Here is a 16,806-nt window from a genome sequence, read left to right as displayed (position 1 = left end):
TCTACTGAGCAAATCCATTGTCATACACTTGTAATGTCTAAAATGAGTCCAAGAAACTAGAAAAACAACCATAATGGCAGCTTAATTCGTCAAGGTATTTAATTAGATTTTCATATTTCTGGCACCGGTAGTGCATAGAAACTGGCAAGAAATTTCACAGAACAGGTCGATTTGCCTTTTTGCAGACACCTGAAAACAATTATTACCATGACCATGATTCCATCAATTGTGAGGAAAATTGTATACATGATCAAAGTGGATCATCTCACACCAACACGATTATCTTAGATTACAGATAATAAAAATACGCAGCTTATCTTAAGATTAATCATGAGAAATCTGCGGTCGACAGCTTGCAATACACAAAATATTATTATCATGCCCTGTTTGGATCATCCTCCATTAGTCTGAAACTATTCAACTGACACATTCAAATACACAAAACCTCCATTACCATACAAAGATTCCAAATACCAATTGTATCAGTACATACACCTTATAAGAAAACCAACTACCACAATCTTGTGGGTTGTGAGAAGAGTGCATAGAGAGCTATCAAAGACATGTTTCAATCCATCAGTTGGATCTCTACTTCCAATAAACATTAAATGGGATAAGAGCGTAGACCAAGAAACCTTCAACTGTTAGGTTATCTGTCAATATCATGTATTTGCTCCTCATTTCATATTGTTGTCTATCCTCAAGTCAGTCAACCATGATGCCTGATCTTGATGGTCCCAAAGTTGGAATAGCTTTCATCTAAAGAAAACTCTTCAAGAACCCTAACAAGAGTTTTAAATGACTGGAGCATCTTCTCGAATGTGAAGGTTCTGAGAATTTCCTGGGAACTGCTAAATAGGAGAAATTAGTAGCTGTCAGACAACCATAATTAATACGAATAAGAGAAAGACAAGATTTGTGGCCACCAAAAAGACAGCTGTCAGTAGTTGCTGGGAAACTCTCCTGGAAATTGACATGATAATGCAACTAAGCAGAACAAGACGAAGGGACACTTTAACAGAGCCAAGTTGCTTCCTAATACTTTTCAATTGAAAGATCAAGGAAGACTGACCATTGCAAACAAAAGCAAGTTGCTCATCTACTAATGCGACGGCAAGGTTGCATCATCTCTGAATCGTAGGTTGTGATCAGAATCTGTTGCCACCATTCCTCTTTTCTCATGTCCATACATTCTAGAACTCTGTTAAACTCAATTTTCTGTTTTTTTAATCACGAAGAACTTACTAACTTAACTCATGAAATATAAAAAAACATGATAATCTCATGTTGATAAGTCAGATCATGCATATAGAGAAATTCAAACGACTGGTTAAAGTGTTTAAAGTAAAGTTAATAATAGTATGTTCATTAAACCTCTATATGTTTATCTTAGTGTTATTTACTTGTGAGTTTTATTTACTTGTGATATTAGACTAATGGGATGTTACATACTCCTATACTTAATTGTTTGACATCTTTGTTAAGATTCAACATATCTTAGAAATATTCGATAAAATTAGAATGATATAAAGAAAATATAACTCCTATGAAAGGATGATATGCATAAATCGATAAATGATATTAAAACCAACCTATAATTGGAGCATAATAAGAGGGCTCGAATAGGAAATAGCTATCGGTAGATGGATTCAGAGGATTCGTCATGGTACAAAGCTACCATTGGGCAACGTCTCACATGCATCATATTAGAATTAGATCTGGGCTACGTTAGACCTTGACACGGAAAGTTAAGCCATAAGTGAGGAACTTATAATATCCTGATTAATTTCATGCCAAAAGTTGACAAGACAAAGAAAGACTTTTATGGGTGTACCATTATAATTTTAATTTAAATATTTTGATCAATAATTTAGAATTTTAGCTTTCAAAATTCCGACACTTTACATATATACTAGCACTTTACAAAATGTTAGCTTACAAAATTAATATACCTGATTCCAGATATACTAACACTGGATTTACATAAATAAGAGTGATGTATGACAAAAACACCTGTGCATAAGTTCAATAAGAGTCAAATTAATCGAATAAGGGTGGCCAAATCTTTTGCAGTAGAACTTGTGATATCAATTGTATCAGTCTTGACGTGTAATGGTTGGGAAGAACAAGACATGCAAATGCATTTGATAAAAGTTGATACTATAAACTTGGGAAAATAGAGGATGAATGCCGAGAAAAAAAGGGGAATCTTTTGAACTTCTGTTTTCAACCCCAAATGAGAAGGAAAGAAAAAGAAAACCATAAATGCCATCCATATCTTCGTGTAAGTTTTAGCCTCCTTTCATTTCTGCCAAACTGAACAACTTAAAAAAAGATGTCTATTTTGGAAAAACTAATTAAAAGTTGGAAGCTTTCTGGCAATGCCCAAAATTAAATCACTTCACATGATACTGAGATCTGAAATTGAGATTGCATGACTTACTTGTGTACAAGTATTCAGAAGAAGAAATTTTATTCAAGATAATGATATTATGTTCATGAGACGAACTCTCGTATTAATGCTCAAATTTATTATTTTTGCTAGGAACAACAACGTCTTTTGGTGAACACATAAACTTTGTCAAGCATGTTGTCTATAAATCTAAAATAGTAAATATTCCAATTCTTGTTAAATAGCAATGCACCCCAAATTGCCCAAAAACCAACAACAAATCCTGGTGCCATGCTCGTGTAGAACCATATCATCTCATTCTCATCTCTATCATCTGGATTACTTTGATCTCGTGCTGTCTCACTGACATTGCAACTTTGATTCAGAGGAAGCCCACAAAGACCAGGATTGCCAATATAGATAGATGGATCATTGAAGGTTAAAAGTTGATTACCACGTGGAATTTCCCCTGACAAGTTGTTGTATGAGAGGTTCAAGAAAGCCAAAGAAGTCAGGGCAACGAGGTTAGAAGGAATTGTGCCAGAAAAGTTGTTCCTCGACAAGTCAAGAGACTCCAACTGTTGTAATTTACTGATATTTTCAATGATTTCTCCTGTGAAATGGTTTCCAGATAAATTTAAGCTAAACAAGCCAGAAAGATTTGTTAGTTCTTCAGGTACTCCTCCAGATAGGTTATTATCTGATAGGTCAAAGATATTCATAAGCGAAAGTAACTTATCATAGTATAGAGTGTTTCCTTTAGTTGTGACTAGCATCTGTTCCTTATAACTACCTTCAATTGAATATGCGATCAAACTTGGAAACCTTCCAATAACTTTCATGGCAGTAAAATTTCCAAAGCTCCTTGGAATATTTCCTGACAGCTCATTATTGGCTAGGTCGAGCATTTGAAGAGCACTTAATCTTGAAAGATTTGGAGGAATATCTCCGGCCAACATATTTGATCGCAGTTTGAGGAACTCTAGATGAGTTAAACTTTCACCTATCCAGGTTGGAATTTCACCTTTCAAACCATTGTGTCCGGCATCAAGAAGGAGTAATTCCTTGCAATCTTTCAAGGACAAAGGCAACTCTCCAGATAGACTATTATTGCTCAAATGCAACGACCGAAGTGTTGATACGGAACATATTGACTCAGGAATAACTCCAGATATATTGTTGCTTGAAAAATCCATAACGTCAATTCTAGAAGAATTATTCCAGCAATTGGGGAGCTCTCCTGACAACATATTTTTTGAAAGATCAAGAGCCTCCAAGGCCCGTAATTGGCATACAGAGAAGGGAATTTCACCGCTTAAATTGTTTTCGGAAAGCGATAAATATAGGAGGTTAGGCATATTCATGATGATGGCAAGTGAAATTGTTCCTGAAAATGAATTGTTTGACAGATCTAATAATTCCAATCTAGGAGGAAAATATGGAAGGGGACCCTCGAAGTAGTTTGAACTTAAATCTAACCAGCTGAGGTTGTTTAAATGCAATATATTGGGTACGTGGCCACTGATCTGATTGCCGGAGATAATCACATACTCTGCTGTGGAAATTAAGCCCCAAAACCAATTTGGCATAGCATCAATAATACCAGCATTAGGCATATCAATTTCTGAAATATTTATTTGCGATTGGAGCCATGTAGGGAACTCAGGACCCAGTTTGCAAGAGCCTATCCGAAGGGATTCAAGCTGGAAAGGAGGAAGCCAATCAGTCTTGACCTTCAGAGTCAAGGAGTTGGACCACAAATATAAGTGTTTCAATTTTGTGAGGTTTGCAAAATGTGCCTCAGACATGACACCCTCCAAAAAGTTAAGCTCAAGTTCCAACGAAACTAGCTGAGATAGCCACCCCATACTTTCTGGTATAGTTTCATTCAACTGATTTTGTTCAAGAGAGAGCTCCTGGAGTGATGCTAGTTGTCCAAGTGATACAGGAATGGGACCAGAAATCAGATTCTGCGATAACTGGAGTGATTTAAGCTTCCTGAGTTGGAATAACCATTCAGGCAGCTGGCCACTAATATTCGTGTAGGATAAGTCCAGAATCACTAGGCTCATCTTGATGCAACCAGAAAAAATTTCATCAAGTTCTAACAAATCTTGGTTGATATTGATGCCTGGCAATATTAAATTCTGTAGCTTGCACAAATTTTTGAAGGAAGTGGGTATTCCTCCTTGAAGAGAATTGTAAGCTAAATTAAGTTCCTTGAGGGAAGCCAAGTTACCAAAGGTCGGTGGAATATTACCCTGAAGGAAATTCCCATTGAGATCAAGGTGCTCAAGGCCACTTATGTTGGATAACCAAGAGGGCATCGTAGAGTTAATGAAATTTTCTGACAAATCAAGAACAGACAGTGATGTAAAGTTCACATGTGGAAGAGAGAGGGGAACACGTCCAATTGCACATTCAGATAAGTATATCTCCACGATAGAAGGAAGCATGTTCAGAGCTTCCATCCAGTGAGTACCATTTTGAAAGTTGACACTATTCAGGTTGAGATGCTTTAGAGAAGAAAGGTGAGAAATCCAGAGTGCATCACCGATGCTAAATTCATTGAACTTAACCACAGAAAAAGAATTGGGAACGAAATCATTGGACAAGTCTAGATACTGCAGATTGGAGAGATTTCCCAGCTGGTGAGGCAGGAGTCCACCCAATCCAGCTCTGGAGAGGTTTAGATATTGGAGTTGATGGAATGACCCCATGAATTCTGGAATATTAATGCCTCCAAAATCGTTCATGCTTAGGTCCAGGTACTTTAGGTGCTTCAGACCAAGTAAAGAAGGCCTCAACTCACCTCCTAAGATCCAGTTGTTGTGTGGCTCGTCACCAAAATCAGAGAAAGGATGCGGATTGTGGAGATCCAGCTTGACAACATACCCAGTATGATTGCTGCAAGTCACACCCTCCCATTTGCAGCAGTCTTCACCCACCCAAGAGGACAGCCTGTTGGCAGGATCTTTCAGGCCTCGTTTGAACTCAAGTAGAGCACTTCTTTCGGCAGGGATGCAGCCTGAGGTTAGAGCTCCGTCGCAGATGTTGGGTGTTATCAGTTGAATGCATATGAAGGCCGATAAGAAGAAGGGAATATAGACATTGTCTGTGGCCATGGACTAGGGTTGTGGTTGCTGGTGCATCATAATGCTGCTATCTACTTGTATACAATATGTTGTGAGAAGACGTCTCTCCACAATTCATCTGTTAGTCCATTCTTCTGTGTGGATGACCATTAAGTCAAGGTCAAGCCTGTAAGTCAACAATCCATTTTCTAGGTCGACAATGATAGAAGGTGTCCATGATGTTCTACTGAGCAAATCCATTGTCATATACTTGTAATGTCTAAAATGAGTCCTAGAAACTAGAAAAACAACCATAATGGCAGCTAAATTCGTTAAGCTATTTAATTAGATTTTCATATTTCTGGCACCGGGAGTGCATAGAAACTGGCAAGAAATTTCACAGAACAGGTCGATTTTTCTTTTTGCATACACCTGAAAACAATTATTACCACAACCATGATTCCATCAATTGGGAGGAAAATTGTATACATGATCAAAGTGGATCATCTCACACCAACACAATTATCTTAGATTACAGATAATAAAAATACGCAGCTTATCTTAAGATTAATCATGACAAATCTGCGGTCGACAGCTTGCAATACACAAAATATTATTACCATGCCCTGTTTGGATCATCCTCCGTTAGTCTGAAACTACTCAACTGACGGATTCAAAGAGTAGACCAAGAAACCTTCAACGATTAGGCTGTCTGCCAATATCATGCACTTGTTCTTCATTTCATATTGTTGTCTATCCTCAAGTCAGTCAACTATGACTTCTGATTTTGACGAGTCCCAAAGTTGGAATAGCTTTCATCTAAAGACTCCAGCATCTTCTTGAATGTGAAGGTTTTGAGAATTTCCTGAGAACTGCTAAATAGGAGAAATTTGTAGCTATCAGACAACCATTATTAACACGAATAAGAGAAAGACAAGATTTGTTGTCACCAAAAAGATAGCGATCAGCAGTCGCTGGGAAACTCTCCTGGAAATTGACATGACAATGCAACCGAGCAGAACAAGAGGAAGGAAGACCTTAAATTCCAGCTAACAAAGCCAAGTTGCTTCCTTATACTGTTCAATAGAAAGACCATATTGAAAGACCAAGGAAGACTGACGATTGCGAACAAAAGCAGCAAGTTGCTCATCTACAATTGCAACAGCAAGGTTGCATCATCTCTGAATCTTAGGTTGTGATCAGAATCTGTTGCCACCATTCCTCTTTTCTCAAGTCCCTGCATTCTAAAACGCTATCAAACTCAATTTTCTGTTTCCTTTTATCTTCAAAGAACTTGCTAACTAAAAGGAAGAAAAACATGATCATCTAAGACTTAAGTGCGGGAGCTTGTAATATCCCTATTAATCCCACGTCGGAATTAGACAAGACTAAGATAGACTTACAGAGATTAATGGAAGTACTAATATAAATTTTATTTAAATATTTTGATAAATAATTTGAATTTAATAAAATTGATAGACCAGTTAACCCTTAGTACCAGCATCGCGACACTCTGAGCACTCCCTTATATGATAAAGATTCAAGGAGATTGCTCAGCTAATGGCAATCTGAGCACTCTGTAAAATAGCACTCCAAAACTCCATCTTAATGGCAAAGCAGTTCTAACCACACCTTCACAATGTGTGATTGCTCAGCTACCATCTCCTCACAAGCCCAGAATTCTGTTGGCTGTCATACAACAGTTCTAACAAAAGCCCTAAATCTTTTTTCTCAGTTATCTTGTATCTTTTTCTTTTTCAGAAGCTTCTCAGAAACGTTCCTCAATGGAGCTTCACTCGGGTGTCATACCACTGTTGGCTTCCAATTTGGTTCAACTGTGGCAGGAACGGCAAACAGCCTAGGGCCTTGATGCTGAACTAAAAAAGCTGCAGAGCTCCGTCGCCATGATTCAAGCTGTACTGAATGATGCAGAGGAGAGGCAACAGATTAGGAACGCGGTGAAGCATTTGCTGAATGAGCTCAGCCAGGCTGCATATGATGCAAATGATATCTTGGACGAGGTGGCAACCGAACGCCAACGCCGTCAGCTGATCAAATATGCTTCGGTGCGCAATTTCTTGGCCCCCATAAACCCTAAGCGCGAACTGTTCAATCGAGAAATATGCATCAGGGTAAAGGACAGAGAACACAGACTAGATTCCATAGCAAGGAGATGCCCCTTATCTGAATTGACTCAGCGCAGTGCACCCCTGAGGCAGCAGAGTTATCAGACCACCTCGCTAACTCCTTCCCTGGTTCTCGGTCGTGAGAGTGATATGCGAAAGATAAAAAATATGTTGCTGCCATTGGCTGAGGTGACTGACCGTAGCATCACAGTGATTCCTTTCTTTGGGATGCCTGGTATCGGGAAGACGACTCTCTCTTTCTCGACTAGTCTGCAATGATGAGTCTGTGAAGAACCATTTTGAGCTTAGACTATGGGCTTATGTGTCTCAGGATTTTGATACAAGGAGCATTACGAAGACCATCATTGAATCCATCGATGGTTTTCGGTGTGACTTTGTCAGCCTTGACAATCTTCAGAAAGAACTTGGAAAGAAGCTGAGTGGGAGGAGATACCTGCTTGTTCTGGATGATGTTTGGCATATGAGCCCACAGGACTGGGAGAGGATAAAAAACTTCTTGTACTCCGGTGCTCAAGGAAGTAAAATAATAGTGACCACCAGAATCGAAGAAGATGCTAACTTCATGGCAACCTCACCCCCTTACCATTTGGAGGGACTATCGAATGATGAATGCTGGTGTTTGGTTTGTCAATATGCATTGGCCCGAGATCGGAATGCAATGGTTGATGTTGATCCCTACAAGATGTATGTCGTCAACAAATGCACAGGCTTGCCCATGGCAGCTATAGCTTTGGGGTGTAGACTGTCAAGAGAAACTGACAGAAGCAAATGGAGTGCTATTTTACAGAGTGAGGCATGGGAATCCACCGGTGTGGATGGATACATTTCGGATGCTGTCAGCTTAAGCTACCAAATACTTGTCACAATATCTTAAGCCATGCTATACAAAAATATTATACACCTGCGCTATATATATATATATATATATATATCGTAGCATTGTTAATATTCCTGTAAATTTGATTTCTTTTTCATATATTTTTACATATAAAGTTTTAATTTGAAAAAGAGTTGGCCAAATCTGGATTTCTAGAAAAAAACTTTCGTATAAGATCTTAATTTTAAGGTCAAATCATATGTCCCTCTCGTAATTCTAAATTATTTTTATGAATTAACGCAAATGATATGCTCTTGTGCAACAAAACGTCGATCCTATAAAATTTATTTATTAATGTTGATAATGGTACCATGTAAATATAGTTGTAGAATTCAAGAACGAACATGGAGGTTCGAGGGTAATTGACATTTCAAAGCTTGTGAAGGCCTTTATTGCATCCACCTCGAACAGTAACCGAAAATAAGAAGTTAATTAGGTCTATTTAATGTAAGGTTTAGATAGATACAATTACAATTATAATTGAAGGACATCCATCCTGATCTAAATATGAATGGTGTATTGATAAAGTAAGAGAAATATATATGTCAAAAATAATAACAGAGATTGAAATTCTAAAGTTTAAATTTCTATTTTTAATTGTGTAAGAAACTCTCAAATTTATACAAATTTATTTTTACCAACATCTTCTATTTAGCCAAGATGGACAAAATAATTAATTTTCAACATATTTCATGAATATATAAATTATAATTTTCATTCTCTTGTCTCCCGAATCCTTAATTACATATTTGAAATCTCCCGTGGTCGGATATATAATTAGACTACGCTTTCTGTGATTAACATATTATCTTTGAAGCAATTGACACTTTAGCCATAGTCATATGTACTACAGCAGTCTGCAAGCAAGATCAGAGGCTGCAAGCATATGTAATTTATGAAGGCCTCAAAAGCTTCTTGATATCCTTCTGCAAAGTTATTTAAGATCAATCGTTAGATGATGGTATATTGTTGGCACCATCGAGTATATCGAATACGATTTGACAAAGGGTAAGAGGGATGAGGCGAGGGAGCTTTGGGTTTACCTCAGATGCTCAAAGGGGATGTGGTTGGGGCATAGCGACCTACAACACGACCATCCTTGTCCATCATGAACTTAGTGAAGTTCCACTTTATGCCGTCCCCCAAAATGCCACCTTTGCTCGACTTCAAGAACTTGTATATGGGTGCAGCATTTTGATCATTCACATCGACCTATAGAAGAAAATTAATTGCAACTAGAAAGTCAAGCGACTGAGTAGGTTTCTCTCAAACATAATGATATGATAAAAACAAAAAAAATCAATTTATATTGGGGTAAACACAGGTCAAGTATGGTTTAGCTGTGAGATTTGCCTACAGAAGATTATCGAAGGGATAAACCCAGAAATTGAGAAAATAAAAAAAGCAATAATTTACCTTGTCAAATATCGGATATTCAGCTTTGAATCGAGTGCAAGCAAACTCAACAATCTCCTCATTGGTTCTTGCCCAGCAAATTGGTTGCATGGAAAAGCCAGAATCTCAAAATCTGTGCCATTTAAACAATCATCGTAGAAGAAATATGAGAACAAAAAATTTCATGACTGCATAAATTTGGCTCTCCTTTCTAGATAAAATTACTTCATGATGGATAGTGAGAACAGGCAGATTTATACACCTCAATTCTATTTCATATGCTTCTCGTGGACAATTATGGGTGTCGAAAGCTGCAATTTTGAATTGCAGAATTTATCTGAATCATCTTAATAATAAGCAAAAGCCTGTTTTAGAAGATAAAGTTCACTTTAATTATCTTCACTCTATTTGAGTTTTATGATCCAAGATTTAGAAAATAGTCGATGAAAAAAGGATCAGGAAAGAGAATTTAACAAGTGTAAGAACATGCAGCTCAGCCAAAGAAACAAGATATCTGTTCCTTAATATTACAAATAACCTAGTAACAAAAAAGCTGTTGGCGTATTGTAGAGACTTGTGCTAATCCCAGGTTTACAAAGTCTCAAATGAAATCAGGAGCATTAAAGTTTCTAAAGAACAACAAACGCACATGATTTTATTAATAAACAAAGATCAATTTGATTTCCATTTGGCGTCCAATGCCACCCTTAAAATGTTCTCTTAATGCTAAGATGCTGTGTGATAATAGCAATCCCTTCAAGCAATGTGAATAATGGTGCAAATAAAGATTCTGCAACAATTACATAAACTAAAATATGATAGCCAAAGATAAACACATCCTTGCAAAAATTGTTACTTCACCATGAAACTTGTCTTTTCACCACCAACCAAGGATTAACTTGTTCACTAAAAAATGTCAATTAAATCCTTCTTTCTTGCTCTCACTGCTGCTCCATTTTATCCCTTCTCATAAAAGAAAAGCTACAGCCACTGAGCCATAATTTGTGCACTATTAATTAGTTTGTCATGGTCTTTCAATTGACACCACAGTCCAAGTTGCATAATAATTGAGACAAATCCAGCTCTTAAAAAAATTGAAATACAAGATACAAGACTCCTGAAGCCTCTAGTAATAAAGAAGTATGTGGAAAATATTGGCCAAATAGGTCTCAGCTTATCTTATAACTAGGGAATCAACATAAAAAAGCATATTCTTTTTCTGTTTGGTTCATGTATCAGCAGATGCCAAAAAAAAAAGTTCTAAGGCTAGCTATTGTAGAAGTCTCTGCCCAGTTATTGTGATGGAGAAAGTGCCAATTCAATAGGAATGGATTCAAAATGATGACACAACATGGATCGGGATTATAAATTCCTCCAATTTTCATCTATTGAATAGTGTTAAGTACTCTTGGAAAGTTTGTTGAGAAATATTTCTTTAACAAGATCTGATTATAAGGTATTAATTGGTAAGAATAGGCAGTTGTCCTGATTACAAAAACCAAAATAAGCCAATTAAGTTCAGAATTGCATACCTTTGTCCTTTTACTTCTCATATAGCTGAGTCAGTTCCATGTTGTTTGAGTTAGTCAGCCCACTAACACAGGTAAGAGATTTAGATAAGAACAAGGACAGATACATTATCAATATATTTTAAATTTTAAGAAAGTGAACAATGTTGAGAAATTGTAACAATCTCAGACAATCAAAACCTTCTAACATATGTTACTATGTAACTCGAAGAACAGAAACAAACTTAATAGAGCTGCAGTACCATTGAGATGCAACATTGACAATCAGCAAGACCTTCCCTTTTTAAATGCTAAGATCCACATCATTTCCCCTGGCATCCTGCATCGGAAGCCATACAACAGATGATGATCATCATCAATCATCACCACCCACACTCGCAGAGAAAAAGTTTTCTTCCCCCACAAACTACAAAAACTCCTAACACTCGAGGCATCAGCACCATCAGCAGATACAATATGATGATAGTTGTCCAATCTGGGGGCTAATTGATCTGTCCATCTCATTTGACTTGACAGAAAACAAAGGATTAAGTCGAGAACGATGAAGGAAAATACACTTCATTAGCTTCAAGAATTCGTTCCGAGCAAGAAACCAATGACCATCAAAAACTACATCAAGTTGCATATATCATCCTTGCGTGCACATATCATCCTTGTCACACTGACATGCATGTGAAAGCCTCTTCGGCCCAATTCCATCAGCTGCAGCAGCATGTCCGCCATTAATGGGCGACTCATCAACTGAAAAGATCTGAGCATGAGATCCAAGAAGATCATGCAGCTGCACATCTGGTGGACTTGAGCTTATGATGCATCCAATTTGTATTTGATTGATGAAGACAAGAATCCCAAACGAGAGGAGCATTACATGAGTAGATCATAAACAAGAGTAATGTATGATATAAAACATCTATGCATAAGTTCATTAAGAGTCAAATTAATCGAATAAGATGGCAAATCTTTTACAAAAGAGCTTGTGATTGCAATTGTGTCAGTTTTGACGTGTAATGCTTGGGAAGAAGAAGACATGCAAATGCATTTGATGAAAGTAGATACCATAAACTTGGGAAAATAGAGGATGAAAGTAGATACTATAAACTGAGAAAAAAAAAAGGGATCTTTTAAACTTCTGGTTTGGACATCAAAAGAAAAAGGAAAGAAAATAAAACCATAAATTTTATCTATATCTTGGTAAAAGTTTTAACCTCCTTTCATTTATGCCAAATTGAACAACTAAAAAAGGGGTGTCTATTTTAGAAAAACTAATTAAAAGGTGAAAGCTTTCTGGCAATCCCCATAACACTTCATATGGTACCGAGATCTTGACAGAAATGATCAAAATTGAAAGTGCATGACTTTCTTGTATACAAGTCCAGAAGTATTCAGAAGTAAAAAATTTATTCAAGCTGACGATATGATATTAATGAGATGAACTCTCATACAGCAGATATTGATGTTCAAATTTATCATCCTTGTTGGGAACAATAACGTTTTCTGATCCTAGAAACTTTCAGTATGGTAAACACATATACTTTGTCAAACATGTTGTCTATAAATCGGAAGTAATAAAGGTTCCAATTCTTGTTAAGTATTAAGGTACCCCAGACTGCCCAGAAACCAACAACAAATCCTGGTGCCATGCTCGTGTAGAACCATATCATCTCATTCTCATCTCTATCATCTGGATTACTTTGACCTCGTGTTGTCTCACTGACATTGCAACTTTGATTCAGAGGAAGCCCACAAAGACCAGGATTGCCAATATAGATAGATGGATCATTGAAGGTTAAAAGTTGATTACCACGTGGAATTTCCCCTGACAAGTTGTTGTATGAGAGGTTCAAGTGAGCTAAATAAGTCAGGGAAGCAAGGCTTGAAGGAATTGTGCCAAAAAAGTTGTTCCTTGATAAGTCAAGGGACTCCAACTGTTGTAATTTACTGATATTTTCAATGATTTCTCCTGTGAAATAGTTTCCAGATAAATTTAAACTGAATAAGCCAGAAAGACTCACAAGTTCTTCGAGTACTTCTCCAGATAAGTTATTATCCGATAGGTCTAAAATATTCATAAGCGAAAGTGACTTCTCATAGTCTTGAGTTTGTCCTTTAGTTGTTACTAGCATCTGCTCCTCGTAACTTGTTGCATCTGTCATCCTACTGGAAAACTTTCCAATAACTTTCATGGCAGTAAAATTTCCAAAGCTCCTTGGAATAGTTCCCGACAGCTTATTATCTGCAAGGTCGAGAAATTGGAGAGCACTTAATTTTGAAAGATTTGGAGGAATATCTCCGTCCAACATATTTGATCGTAGATTGAGGAACCTCAGACTAGTTAAACTTTCGCCAATCCAAGTTGGAATTTCACCTTTCAAATCATTATGTCCAGCATCAAGAATGACTAATTTCGTACAATCTTTCAAGGACAGGGGCAACTCTTCATATAGACTATTATTGTTCAAGTGCAACGACTGAAGCGATGCTATGGAACATATTGACTTAGGAATAACTCCAGATATGTTTTTGCTTGAAAAATCCATAACTACAATACTTGAAGAATTATTCCAACAATTGGGGAGCACTCCTGATAACGTATTTTTTGAAAGATCAAGAACCTGTAAGGCCTGCAGTTGGCATACAGAGAAGGGAATTTGGCCACTTAAATTATTTTTTGAAAGCGATAAATATGTGAGGTAAGGCATATTCATGATGATGTCAAGTGTTCCCGAGAATGAATTATTTGACAGATCTAATAATTCCAATCCAGGAGGAAAATACGGAAGAGGACCCTCGAAGTAGTTTGAACTTAAATCCAACTCGATGAGGTTGTTTAAATGCAATAAATTTGGTACGTGGCCACTGATCTGATTGCCGGAGATACTCACGGATCCTGCTGTGGAAATTAAGCTCCAAAACCAGTTTGGCATAGCATCAATAATACTAGCATTAGACATATCAATTTCGAAAATATTTATTTGCGACTGGAGCCATGCAGGGAACTCAGGACCCAGTTTGCAAGAGCCCATCCAAAGGAATTCAAGCAGGAAGGGAGGAATCCAATTGCTCTTGACCTTCAGAGCCAAGGAGTTGGACGACAAAATTAAGTATTTCAATTCTGTGAGGTTTCCAAAATGCGCCTCAGACATTACACCCTCCAAATTGTTGTGCCCAAGGTCCAAAACGACTAGCTGAGATAGCCACCAGACACTTTCTGGTATTGTTTCGTTCAACTGATTTACCCCAAGATAGAGCTCTTGGAGTGATGCTAGTTGTCCAATTGATACAGGAATAGGACCAGAAATCAGATTCTGCTCCAACTGGAGTGATTTAAGCTTCCTGAGTTGGAATAACCATTCAGGCAGCTGCCCACGAATATTCGTTTCGGATAAGTCCAGGCTCTCTAAGCTCATCTTGATGCAACCAGAGAAAATTTCATCGAGTTCTAACAAATCTTTGCTGATATCGATGGCTCTCAATATTAAATTCTGCAGCCTGCACAGATTTTTGAAGGAAGTGGGTATTCCTCCTTGAAGAGAATTGTTATTAAAATTAAGTTCCTCGAGGGAAGCCAAGTTACCAAAGGTCGGTGGAATATTACCCTGAAGGTTGTTGTAACTGAGATCAAGGTGCTCAAGGCCACTTATGTTGGATAACCAAGAGGGCATCGTAGAGTTAATGAGATTATCCGACAAATCAAGAACAGACAGTGATGTAAAGTTCACATGTGGAAGAGAGAGGGGAACACTTTGAATTGCACAGTCAGATAAGTATATCTCCACAATAGAAGGAAGCATGTTCAGAGCTTCCAGCCAGTGAGTACCATTTTGAAAGTTAACACTGTTCAGGTTGAGATGCTTTAGAGAAGAAAGGTGAGAAATCCAGAGTGCATCACCAATGCTAAATTCATGGACCGGAGCCACAAAAATGTCATTGTATAAGTCTAGATACTGCAGATTGGAGAGATTTCCCAGCTGGTGAGGTAGGAGTCCACCCAATCCAGCACTGGAGAGGATAAGATATTGGAGATTATGGAATGACCCCATGAATTCTGGAATACTAATGCCTCCAAAATTGTTCATGCTTAGGTCCAGGTACTTTAGGTGCTTCAGACCAAGTAAAGAAGGCCTCAACTCACCTCCTAAGGTCCAGTTGTTGTATGCCTCGCCACCAACATAAGATAAAGGAGGCGGATTGTGGAGGTCCAGCTTGACGACATGCCCAGTATGATTGCTGCAAGTCACACCCTCCCATTTGCAGCAGTCTTCACCCACCCAAGAGGACAGCCTGTTGGTAGGATCTTTCAGGCCTCGTTTGAACTCAAGTAGAGCACTTCTTTCGGCAGGGATGCAGCCTGAGGTTAGAGCTCCGTCGCAGACGTTGGGTTTTATCAGTTGAATGCATAGGAAGGCCAATAAGTAGAAGAGAACGTAGACACTGTCTGTAGCCATGGAATGGGGTTCTGGTTGCTGGTGCATCACAATGCAGGTATGTAGATAATATGGACTGAGAAGATCCCTCTCCTCCATTCACCTGTTAGTCCATTCTTTTGTGTGGATGAGCATTAAGTCCAGGCCAAGCGCGTAAGTCAACAATCCATTTTCTAGGTTGACAATGATAGAAGGTGTCCATGATGTTCTACTGAGCAAATCCATTGTCATACACTTGTAATGTCTAAAATGAGTCCAAGAAACTAGAAAAACAACAATAATGGCAGCTTAATTCGTCAAGGTATTTAATTAGATTTTCATATTTCTGGCACCGGTAGTGCATAGAAACTGGCAAGAAATTTCACAGAACAGATCGATTTGTCTTTTTTCATACACCTGAAAATAATTATTACCAATGACCACGATTCCATCAATTGTGAGGAAAATTGTATACATGATCACAGTGGATCATCTCACACCAACACAATTATCTTAGATTACATATAATAAAAATACGCAGCTTATCTTAAGATTAATCATGAGAAATCTGCGGTAGACAGCTTGCAATACACAAAATCTTATCATGCCCTGTTTGGATCATCCTCCATTAGTCTGAAACTATTCAACTGACGGATTCAAAGAGTAGACCAAGAAATCTTCAACTATTAGGCTGTCTGCCAATATCATGCACTTGTTCTTCATTTCATATTGTTGTCTATCCCCAAGTCAGTCAACTATGACTTCTGATTTTGACGAGTCCCAAAGTTGGAATAGCTTTCATCTAAAGACTCCAGCATCTTCTTGAATGTGAAGGTTTTGAGAATTTCCTGAGAACTGCTAAATAGGAGAAATTTGTAGCTATCAGACAACCATTATTAACACGAATAAAAGAAAGACAAGATTTGTGGTCACCAAAAAGACAGCGATCAGCAGTCGCTGGGAAACTCTCCTGGAAATTGACATGATAA

The 16,806-nt window shown here is 37.8% G+C and overlaps 3 protein-coding genes across 12 annotated transcripts; 1 reads left to right on the top strand and 2 right to left on the bottom strand.

Annotated features, from left to right (window-relative positions):
• Positions 1 to 435: 435 nt before the first annotated feature.
• On the bottom strand, positions 436 to 5,687 carry LOC135611061 (receptor-like protein EIX2). Its single transcript, XM_065106329.1, has one exon. It carries the CDS (start codon positions 5,515 to 5,517, stop codon positions 2,542 to 2,544), a length of 2,976 nt encoding a protein of 991 aa, XP_064962401.1. The 5' UTR covers positions 5,518 to 5,687; the 3' UTR covers positions 436 to 2,541.
• A 221-nt stretch (positions 5,688 to 5,908) lies between these two features.
• Positions 5,909 to 15,933, bottom strand: LOC135611059 (receptor-like protein EIX1). 10 transcript variants are annotated; one of them, XM_065106328.1, is made up of 6 exons: positions 15,547 to 15,933; positions 11,657 to 15,413; positions 11,418 to 11,479; positions 9,907 to 10,018; positions 8,047 to 8,288; positions 5,909 to 7,876 (listed from the first exon to the last, which is right to left on the bottom strand). In XM_065106328.1, the coding sequence occupies exons 1-2, from the start codon at positions 15,660 to 15,662 to the stop codon at positions 12,881 to 12,883; spliced, it is 2,649 nt and encodes an 882-aa protein (XP_064962400.1). In that variant the 5' UTR covers positions 15,663 to 15,933; the 3' UTR covers positions 5,909 to 7,876; positions 8,047 to 8,288; positions 9,907 to 10,018; positions 11,418 to 11,479; positions 11,657 to 12,880. The 10 variants fall into 10 exon arrangements, with proteins under 10 accessions (XP_064962400.1, XP_064962391.1, XP_064962398.1 ...); XM_065106321.1 differs by having other exon boundaries at positions 6,875 to 7,718; positions 7,791 to 7,876; positions 11,657 to 15,931; XM_065106322.1 differs by having other exon boundaries at positions 6,875 to 7,718; positions 7,791 to 7,862; positions 11,657 to 15,931.
• Positions 7,371 to 8,487, top strand: LOC135608814 (putative disease resistance protein RGA3). The gene is made up of 2 exons (XM_065101861.1): positions 7,371 to 7,781; positions 7,924 to 8,487. The coding sequence occupies exons 1-2, from the start codon at positions 7,371 to 7,373 to the stop codon at positions 8,485 to 8,487; spliced, it is 975 nt and encodes a 324-aa protein (XP_064957933.1).
• Positions 15,934 to 16,806: the final 873 nt, after the last annotated feature.

Source organism: Musa acuminata, chromosome BXJ2-4, assembly GCF_036884655.1.
Source record: "Musa acuminata AAA Group cultivar baxijiao chromosome BXJ2-4, Cavendish_Baxijiao_AAA, whole genome shotgun sequence".
NCBI classification, from domain to species: Eukaryota; Viridiplantae; Streptophyta; class Magnoliopsida; order Zingiberales; family Musaceae; genus Musa; species Musa acuminata.
This window is presented reverse-complemented; position numbering and strand designations above follow the sequence as displayed.

Bases quoted from the DNA above. Each gene is read 5' to 3' on its own strand.
- LOC135611061 (XM_065106329.1), bottom strand. From the start codon at position 5,517: ATGGCCACAGACAATGTCTATATTCCCTTCTTCTTATCGGCCTTCATA.
- LOC135608814 (XM_065101861.1), top strand. From the start codon at position 7,371: ATGATTCAAGCTGTACTGAATGATGCAGAGGAGAGGCAACAGATTAGG. The intron at 7,782-7,923 runs GTGACTGACCGT...TATGTGTCTCAG, and splicing joins TGTTGCTGCCATTGGCTGAG to GATTTTGATACAAGGAGCAT.
- LOC135611059 (XM_065106319.1), bottom strand. From the start codon at position 15,886: ATGCACCAGCAACCAGAACCCCATTCCATGGCTACAGACAGTGTCTAC.